The sequence below is a fragment of the Dendrobium catenatum genome, unplaced genomic scaffold (assembly GCF_001605985.2).
Source record: "Dendrobium catenatum unplaced genomic scaffold, ASM160598v2 original_scaffold_224352, whole genome shotgun sequence".
Lineage (NCBI taxonomy): Eukaryota > Viridiplantae > Streptophyta > Magnoliopsida > Asparagales > Orchidaceae > Dendrobium > Dendrobium catenatum.
In genome coordinates, this window is record NW_021542761.1 from 193,437 (window position 1) to 203,246 (window position 9,810).

General features: G+C 33.4%; 2 protein-coding genes across 2 annotated transcripts; one reads left to right on the top strand and one right to left on the bottom strand.

The window, feature by feature from the left end:
* Positions 1–1,485: 1,485 nt before the first annotated feature.
* LOC110100561 (auxin-responsive protein SAUR50-like) lies at positions 1,486–2,124 on the bottom strand. Its single transcript, XM_020828128.2, has one exon. The coding sequence runs from the start codon at positions 2,078–2,080 to the stop codon at positions 1,604–1,606; it is 477 nt and encodes a 158-aa protein (XP_020683787.1). The 5' UTR covers positions 2,081–2,124; the 3' UTR covers positions 1,486–1,603.
* Positions 2,125–4,969: 2,845 nt separating this feature from the next.
* On the top strand, positions 4,970–9,667 carry LOC110100562 (60S ribosomal protein L8). Its single transcript, XM_020828129.2, has 2 exons — positions 4,970–5,494; positions 9,135–9,667. Exons 1-2 carry the CDS (start codon positions 5,055–5,057, stop codon positions 9,478–9,480), a joined length of 786 nt encoding a protein of 261 aa, XP_020683788.1. The 5' UTR covers positions 4,970–5,054; the 3' UTR covers positions 9,481–9,667.
* Positions 9,668–9,810: the final 143 nt, after the last annotated feature.

Consider the following 9,810-nt stretch of genomic DNA (forward strand, 5'->3'; position numbering starts at 1 on the left):
AAAAAGTTACTTAATTTTCAGCACATTTATAAACCAGTAAGAAAGTCTTCCCAAACAAAGCCTATGGCTTCGTTTGAGATAGCTTTCTTATTGCTTTCTAATAAAAAAATTTTTGAACTAGAAATTTTTATATTAAGAAGATGTTTTAGAAAGCAGTAAAAAAGCAGTCCGAGACGAAACCTAAGGCTTCATTTGAGATGGCTTATTTAATACTTTTTTAAAATAATTATTTAATAAAAAAAATGAACTTTTTTTTCAGCTTTCTAGTTAGGGCTATATAAGATAATAAGTTGCACTTGATGCATAACTTGATACTTGTTCGTATAATATTTGCTCATGCTCTTCTTTTCACTTCATTGAACAAATTTGAATAAAATTTTAAAAGCTCGTAATGTAAACAATTTTGTTTGTTATTTAAAAAGTAGCTTGTTAAGAACACGATAAAATGTTCATTTCATAATGGCTAAGTTTTTTGTTTGATTACTTTTTCTTTTTTTTTTTTAAACTTTTCTATAATTTACATGCTTGAAAATACAAAAAAAATAGTTAGATATGCCCTTTTCTTGTTGATATTTAGGCTATATGTTTAATTATAAGCATCAAATATATAAATAATTAAGTTTGAATGAAACTCAATACGAAAACTAAAAAACATGTTTGAACAATACTTTAAAACTTGATTTACATTCAAATTCAACTTGAAATGGATTAAAAAATCAAATAAAAGATCTTAACCAATACTTAGATCATCTCCAACTGAACTGCATACAGTGGTTTGATGTCCGCCATTCGCTCCATTCAACCATAAATCACACGTCAAAATTTGGTATGTGAACAGTGCAATGCTAATATTATTCACCCACACCAATTCTGTGTGTTTAAATGAAAAAATAAAAAAAATGTGAACATTGTGACGCCAATATTATTCACCTATGCCAATTCTGTGTGTTACGGGATTTGACGAAGAAGCGTGCGAAAAAGGAGAAAGATGATTACCTTCACAGCGAGATGAAGAGGATCGAAAGAGAAGAAAGAAATGGAGTTCAGTTGAAAATGAATTAGTATATTTTAGAGTGGAAAATAAGTTTTTCGGTTGGAGATGCCTTTAACTTGACTTGATTCATTTACTAACCCTTTTTGTAAGCTTTTTCAAGATCAAATGGAGTGTTGCATGAATACCTTATGCCAATAAAATTTTGAGAGTGCTGAGAATAGTTTTTTTTTTTAATAATAATAATAATAAAGTATTATAATTTTATTATATTATTGAATTTTAGATCTGCGTCAAAACAATAGCAACAAATTAAACCCAAAACCAATAAAATTGAGATAAAAAAATTATTTTTGCAATTTTAAATGTTTACATCCGATATTAATAAAATTACATAACAACACTATGAAAATTGAGGATGATAAACTTATCTAGAGATTGTTAAATGATTAAATTTGTTTAACTGGGCAATGAGCTAATAATTTACCCCGAAACAATCATGTTAATTACAAAACAAACCCCCTGATTCAAAAAAAAAAAAGTTGGGAAAGGCGGAACGAAGGAATCTGTAGCGATGGTATTCCAAAACTACCCTCGCGTGATCCTCAGATCTCAGGCGATAGCGCGGTGCTCCGATCTGGTAATGGGCGAAGAATGAGAGTTTGCGGCCACATACCATATCGGATTCTCGGTGTAGAGTAGCGGAAACTTATCGGCTCGCCGGGATCCCTTGCCTCTGGCGTCGGGAAAGAGGGAAGCGTAGGAGGATGAGATACGGTGAAGGATCTGGAGGAAAATGGATTCTTCGCAGGGGAGGGAGAGGGGACCAGAGTGGGAGAATCCGTACTCCTCTTCGGCTTCGATAAGGAGTTCTCTGAAAGCTGGATGGTTGAGATGCGATGCTCTTACCACAAATCTACGTCTTCCGCTTCCTACGCACACGGCTAAATGGCCCTCCGGCACGTCCGCCGGAGCCGGCGACGAACTTGAAGTTGTCACCGCCGCAGATCCGCGAGCCCTTGTTCTCCAACTTCTAAGCTTCTGCCGAAGCATCACTATGAATCTGATTTTGCAGCTTTTATCCGCCATTCTCTCTCTACTTCACTGGTTTTGATCTCGGATGAAAAGGGCAGAGCCGCAGAGGGGCCGAGAACCGAAAGCGGCTTTAGGGGGGATTTATAGGTAGGTCGCTTCCACAAATTCGGTAGTGTTTTATATATTTACTATTAAATCAAACTAATTTTGAGTGAGTGAATTCAAAGTTTGAATAAATTATTTTTCATTTGGAGTTTATTTGAATTCATCTTATTTTTTGGATGAGTTCATCAAAAAGTTATTGTAAGATCTCTTAATAAAATTAATTGATCGAACAAGAATCGAGTCGTATACTATAATTAGAAATTTTTAAAATTAAATTTAGAATCATATTCATTTTGATTTCAACGAACTTACAATAATATCAACGTATCAATGAGACAAATTCATCGACATCATAAATGATTCAATTTGACTCCATATGAGCTCAAATGGAACGCTTAGAATAATTAGAGATTTCGGTCATTATTTGGATTACTAAATGATCTTCAAAGCATATATATGCTTATCTTAATGAAAATAGTATAATAAGCTAAATAATGTTTAATTCTGATTAAGACACTTAAATATTAAAAGAAATATATATGATCGAAAAAATTCATATAGGTCATATGATAAAGTATTTTGGGATGTTAGTTAAATTCATCCAAATGTTACTCTAAAAAAATTATAAATGAACTATAATGTCAGCTATTGTCTTTCGATTATCACAATTAGACCATCAACATCAGAATACCATCATTCGAGCACCATTGTTAGATTACTATTGTTTGACCATCATCGCTCGAATACGATCTCCTGACTATCATCGCCCAACTGCGATCTCCTGACAAACACTATCCAACTATAGTCTCTCAACTACCGTGACTGTCTCCCAACCACTACCGTCCAATTACGATCTCCAAACCACCATCACCGAACTACAATATCCCAAAAGGCTAATATATGGTTATGGTCTCTCGATTATAATTCCCCGATTATGGTCTTCTGATCTCTATTATTCGGCTAATATTTTTTTATCATAATTAGGCAACTAAAATCTCCATGTTTATTATTATTATTATTATTTCAAATTATCTTTAGATGACAAGAATTCCGATATAAAAAAAAGGCAAAGTTATACATCATAAGAAAATTGGTTTGATCAATACACTATTTGAATTGAAAACTCTCAAAATTAAATATAGGACTATATGACCTCTAAGTTTAGCAAAATTATAGTTGAGCTAAATATCTAAACAAAACAAACTTACGTCACAAAAAGCAATCTAATTCAAGTCCAAATAAGCTCAAATCAAACACGTGAAGTACAATTGAAAACTTTGGCATAGTAATTAAAAGACCAAATGATCTATTATTGAGTGATTTTAGTTTATGATGTTGGCATACGTCATAAATTAAAAGGTGAGAAATTAAAAGTCTAAAAAACTTCAAAGCCCTATACAATACTCAACCTTGACAGTTACTGCCAATCATTATCATCATCTAATCACCATTACTCGACTATCATCGTTTCAACTATCAAAACTTTTCGTCACTACCCAATTAATGCAACTCAATTGTTGTCGCTTGCCGACATACCATCGCTAAACCACCATTTTTTGAACTTTGCTGCCTAAGCATCATTCATTGTTCTCCATCAAATTCACAAGAAGTGATGCACGTGTTTCATACTTTATAATCTCGTTTTCTCCAACAGAGAGGAAGGGCCGGCGTATATATGTTACTCTGATCATACAATGAATTGTTTATCTTATATTTTATGTACAACTTCTTTTTTCTATCTGTGTGTGGATTATTCATACAAAACTAAAATGTAAAACTCCCTCTCCATCGAGAAATTATTTTGTGCGGACGCCGAACGCCGTCCGAAGATCAATAAGAATGAGTCATGTTAGTATCACAGCTCAGTATTGCTCAATACCGCTCGTTACAACACTCGATATTGATGACGTGGCTCATTTTAATTGGTCTCCAAATGTCGAGTCACATAGAATAATCTCTTCTCCATTACCCAAAAATTTATCCAACACAATAACCATAAAGTCTAAACACTATTTTTCAAAAAAATTGACCAACTCAACATCGTTTTCGACCCGCAACAATTTTCTTAGAGAATTTTTGGCCAAAAAAAAAAAGTCTTGCATGCAACTGTAGATTATAATAATATGGACTTTATGCTTCTGCAACAGTAGATGGAATAAAATATATTTGAATGATCATTCATTATTTGCTATAGGTAATAACTAATTTTTAAGGTCCTCTAATCAACTATTTAATTTTTATTAATGAAATCTTTCATTAATTACAATACTTGATTTTTCTTAAGATGTCATGACATAATTAGATTAACAATAATACTAATTTAACATAATAAAATACACTATAATATGTATTTATATTTTTATATATTTAATATAAATTTTTTATATTAATTTATATATTATTTTAGTATTTAAATCACTTCAAAATAGGTGCATGAAAATATGATTTAAAGAAATAAATATTTAGATAGTAAATATATAAATAATAAAATTATGCGTTACATATTTAAATGCCTCAGTTATTATTTATAAATTTTATTTTATTATTTCACACAAAAAATACATATTTTAAATATATCATATATTATTTTAGTACTATTTTTGTTACTATATAATATCTTAATTCTTTAAAAATACAATATATTATCCTAATACTATTTTATTTTTATTTTTTATGTAATTCAAAGTATTTAAATGTTTTTTTTTTTAAATTTTACTGAAAATACATACTTTTTAAAAACAACCGACGGATGGATTTCCGCCAGAATCGAACTGAAGAAGCCAACGGTCGAGATTAAGCAAGCTTTCTTCTAAGCGGATTTTGGGCAACCCATCCCGCGAAGTAAATATCGCCAAACCCTAGCCGCCGTTTTGTCTACTTCTTCCCTCCATTCCTCTTCTCGTCCTTCCTAGCCCTCGTCGCCATGGGCAGAGTGATTCGAGCTCAAAGAAAGGGCGCGGGGTCGGTTTTCCGATCCCATACCCACCATCGCAAGGGCCCAGCTCGCTTCCGAAGCCTCGACTTCAGCGAGCGTAATGGATATCTGAAGGGCGTGGTCACCGACATTATCCATGACCCTGGTCGCGGTGCGCCCCTTGCCCGAGTTACCTTCCGCCACCCCTTCCGTTACAAGCACCAGAAGGAGCTCTTCGTCGCGGCTGAGGGCATGTACACCGGCCAGTTCCTCTACTGCGGCCGCAAAGCCTCTCTCATGGTTGGAAATGTTCTCCCTCTTCGCTCCATCCCTGAGGGCGCCGTCGTTTGCAACGTTGAGCACCACGTCGGAGATCGTGGAGTGCTCGCAAGGGCGTCTGGGGACTATGCTATTGTCATTAGCCATAACCCCGATAACGGTACCAGTAGGTATGATATGATCTAATTGGATGTTGTTTCTCTTGTTTCTTTTATTCATACTTATTATCGTTTCTGTAGAATATATAATGTTTGAAATTTTATTTAGTTTGGGTGTTCTTAGATCCAGAGCTCAACAAATATTCTTCTTTTGTCTCCTAATATTTTATATCAATAATGTGTTTCCTCTGGAGAGAGTTAATTTCGATATTATTGCATTATAAGCTTGAGAAAAACCGCTTCTAAACAACCCTGAAAGATTTTCCGCATGCAAACTTGCAGCTTGATTACAGCGTGTGAAATCTGTGCAGAGTGATCTTTATTTATTGTTCAGATGCTGAGTGGAGTTTTCTAGTGTTGTCATTTTACTGAAAGATTGCAATTTGTTGTGATATAGTTGCTGCTATAACATTAATTTGGCTATTGATGTGAAATTTTATATACTTTTTCCGAAGAAAAGTCTGTTTATTGCTGAAAGATGGTCATGCTTTATATAATCCACCCATTTTAGGTTTAGTTGGTTTGTTTATTTCTGTTCCTTTTTCTAAATCATGTCAAAACGTTCATGATTGAAAAAAAAAATCCTGTTTTCACTGAATCCAATTCAGTGTTAAATGCTTTTCCCCATTTGTCTTCTATTTTTGCTGGAAAATCATTCTTTTTTTGCGGAGATTTATTGGTTTCTTATTCATGTGATTTGGTCTCACTACATTTTCTGCAATGAACTTTTTGAATCAATAAAGTTGCCTTTCTTGAGAAGCTTTTATTTACTGCTGGCAGTCTAGATTTTGCTTATGATAAGTCATCTTGCATCAATTACTCGTTCTTTTGAGAGATTTGTTTTCTCAAATGAGTTAAATGATAAATCTTTGTCTTTTGCGCTTAAAACCTAAGTTTAAATTCTTTATTTGGTCCACCATGCTATCTTTATAATGGCAGTTATTGTTAGGAAAACAGTGTAGTTATACAGCCTTGTATCACTGAGTGGTTTATTCAATGAATCCAAATTTTTCTTTGAAATAGAAATACCATATTGTTCTTTTAATTGTCAAAAATCGAGGTGAAAGTATTTTGTTATTTAAGATTATATTTATTAAGTAATTGTTATGTTTAAACAAATTAGCATGATTAGGATTATACTTATATTATTATCATCATCAACATGATAATTATAATTATAATTATAATTATAATTATGATTATGATTAGTAATGATAGATGTGAGTTGAAAGATGACTTGACATGAAATAAAAAGAAAGGCAAGAATGTATACTCTAGATGTAGTGACTCAAGTGAATAAAAACAATAATTTGTACTTAGGTGATCTATAACTAAGTGGTCAATATTTGGTGAATGATCGGACCATCGGTTACTCTAATATGGAATCATTTTAACTGCTGATCAATAGAATACCTTGATAGTATTATGGTCTTGCAAAATATTTTTTTAGATCGTTGAAACAATTATGCTTTTAGCTATTCAACGCTCGACTAAGAGGAGTTATGTGAGGAAATTTGTGTTTATCAAGAGGATTGTAAAGAGAATTCAGTGCTTAGGAGAATAATTGTATGGAAGTGGCAGACTAAAAAAGTATCCCTAGGTTACCAATCATTGCTCTTTTCTTCTGATGGCCATTTATATTCGTCTTCTTTCTCTTCTTGATGCCTTGATTTCTTCTCCTCCTTTTTTAGTTTTCCTGGTTCTTCTCCACTTATTGATAATTGCTTTTCAATGAATTTACAATATTGTCTCCATATGTTCTCAGGCAAAGATTGATTGGTAGATAGAAAAATTTTTAGGTAGAAGGATTGTAGACCAACTAATAGGTAGAAAAGAGGAGAAATATTGCTAAGAAGAGATGAATATTATTTGGAGGCCAGACTAATTTGTCATGAATTGATTCATTTATTTTTATAACTAAAATGCATTATATATGCTATTATTTAGTTTCTTCTCCATTTCTTCTTCATCTGGATTTTTTCTCCTCTTCTTATTGATCCTTGCTTGGCAATGAATTTCCAATCTCTTCTGTGTATGTTCTCAGGCAAAAGATAAATTGGTAGAGAGAAAAACTTTAAGGTAGAAAGAGAGATTGTAGACCAACTAATAGGTAGATTCTTTGCTATTAATCCTAAAGGGGTGACACGACCACTTTGATAAAGGATTGAATTTAATTTTTTTATTAAACCCCTCTTTCTATCTTAACCTTTTAACTCCTGTTCTTCTCTTTCTTTTGGAAAGTGAAACTTTGTTCTCTTTCAAACCGTGGCTTCCCATTTTATGCTGGAATTGAAGGGAGAGAAGCTGGTTGACTTGTATTATTGTCCTCATGCAATTTAACTTGTCATGAAAAGGCGACAGGTTAACTTTTTGATGATTTTTATGTTCGTACCCTCTTGGATCATTCAGAGATGTCAGAGATTCCATTAATGAGAATTATTAAAAATAATTTGGCCTTTTTTTTTAATTGAAACAATTGTTTCTTGAATTTTTAATGATTTTAAACACCATTTTATTGTAGGCCTATATGAACATAATGAGAATAATTTTTAATGATGATGGCAGTTTAGTAGTGCTTGAGGGAGGCCTTAATGTTACCAAATCCTATTGCTAGTTGAGTTGCTCAATGTGGCTTGGTGTCCTTTAATTACTTGGATGCCCGAGGCATTGTGAATTTACAGAAATTGCATAAGTACGTAATACCTTCAACATATGTTTTTCTTAACAGCAATTTTCTAATTGTCTTTACAAACAGTTGTAGCCACCCCAACTATATCATCCTTATTTGGAAGCATGAATGCCGTAGTTTTAAACCTTTAGTCTGAGAGTTCCACCAAGGAAAAGTGTCCATCTTGATGGTTCTAAATTTTTTTTATGACTGATTTATCAAAATATTAAGCTTGTGAACGAAGGGGGAAAAAAACATTCTTTGCTTCAAGGCTTTCCATGATAGTAATCAGTCTCTCTTTCTACAAGTAATTTCATTGGAAGGATTGTAATTTTCTTTGGAGTTCATTTGGCATATAGATACAAATAATATTTAGAAAAAGAAGATTTATTTCCATTTATTTTGTATTTGAAAGTGAAATCAGCACATTTGAGGAGGTTTTGAATTTAATTTTAGAGTTTAGCTAACCGTTTCAAAAAATGAAGCAAATAAATACTATATCTTTTTAGTAAAAGCATATCTTTTGCTCCTGGCCATTCAAGTTTCATCAACGCTTATCATTTCATGACAACCATCATTGCTATTCCAAAATAAATCAATATTTTCTACTCTCCAGTGAAATTTCCAGGTTCTTCGCTTTGTTTCTTCAACATCTATTCCTATATGGAATCATCCATCTGCATTTAATCACTCATTAGTGCGTCTCCAACCAAACTCCAAACGACTGTAAGGCTTAGCTGGTTTGCTCCATTTGAACGGCAAAACAATTGCTAATCGGTGGAGGGTGAACAGTGGCGTTGCACTGTTCACCTACGCTATTTTTTTGTCTCAACCGGATTTGCCGAAGAAATGCTTGAAAGAGGAGAAAGACGAGACAGACGATTACCTTCGCAAAAGCACGCAAATTTTTGAGTTTCACTGCATTTTGGAATGAAAAATGAGATTTTTGTTTGGAGATGCCCTAACCTCAAAATTTCTTTCCAGGATAAAGCTCCCATCTGGTGCAAAGAAGATTGTCCCAAGTGGCTGCCGAGCTATGATTGGGCAAGTTGCAGGCGGCGGTAGAACCGAAAAACCTCTTCTTAAAGCAGGCAATGCCTATCACAAATATAGAGTGAAGAGAAACTGCTGGCCAAAGGTTCGTGGTGTCGCCATGAACCCAGTAGAACATCCCCATGGAGGAGGAAACCACCAGCATATCGGTCATGCCTCTACTGTTCGTCGCGACGCTCCTCCTGGACAGAAGGTTGGTCTCATTGCAGCAAGAAGAACTGGGAGACTCAGAGGACAAGCTGCTGCTACTGCTGCAAAGGCAGATAAGAGTACTTAGAGAATTTAAATTATCAACGGTTATCTTTATTTTTTTTTTTCTGAGTTAGTAAGTTTTGTTGTTGAAAACCCTTAGTAGGTGAGGCTGTTGTCATCTGATTGATGTTTATGTTTGTCATTTCTTTGGAATTTGAAGTGTTTGTGTTTGACAATTATTTCAAAATCAGAGATTTAGGCTTCTTTTGGGACGGCTTTCTTTATGTTTCTTAAAACGATTTCTTAGTATAAAAATTTTAATTTTTTAACTAAAAAGCTGCTTTAAGAAGAAGTAAAAAAGCTGTATCAAATGAAGCCTTAAAGTTTTATTTTCTTAAACAAAATTAAATATAAT

Bases quoted from the DNA above. Each gene is read 5' to 3' on its own strand.
- LOC110100561 (XM_020828128.2), bottom strand. From the start codon at position 2,080: ATGGCGGATAAAAGCTGCAAAATCAGATTCATAGTGATGCTTCGGCAG.
- LOC110100562 (XM_020828129.2), top strand. From the start codon at position 5,055: ATGGGCAGAGTGATTCGAGCTCAAAGAAAGGGCGCGGGGTCGGTTTTC. The intron at 5,495-9,134 runs GTATGATATGAT...ATTTCTTTCCAG, and splicing joins CCCGATAACGGTACCAGTAG to GATAAAGCTCCCATCTGGTG.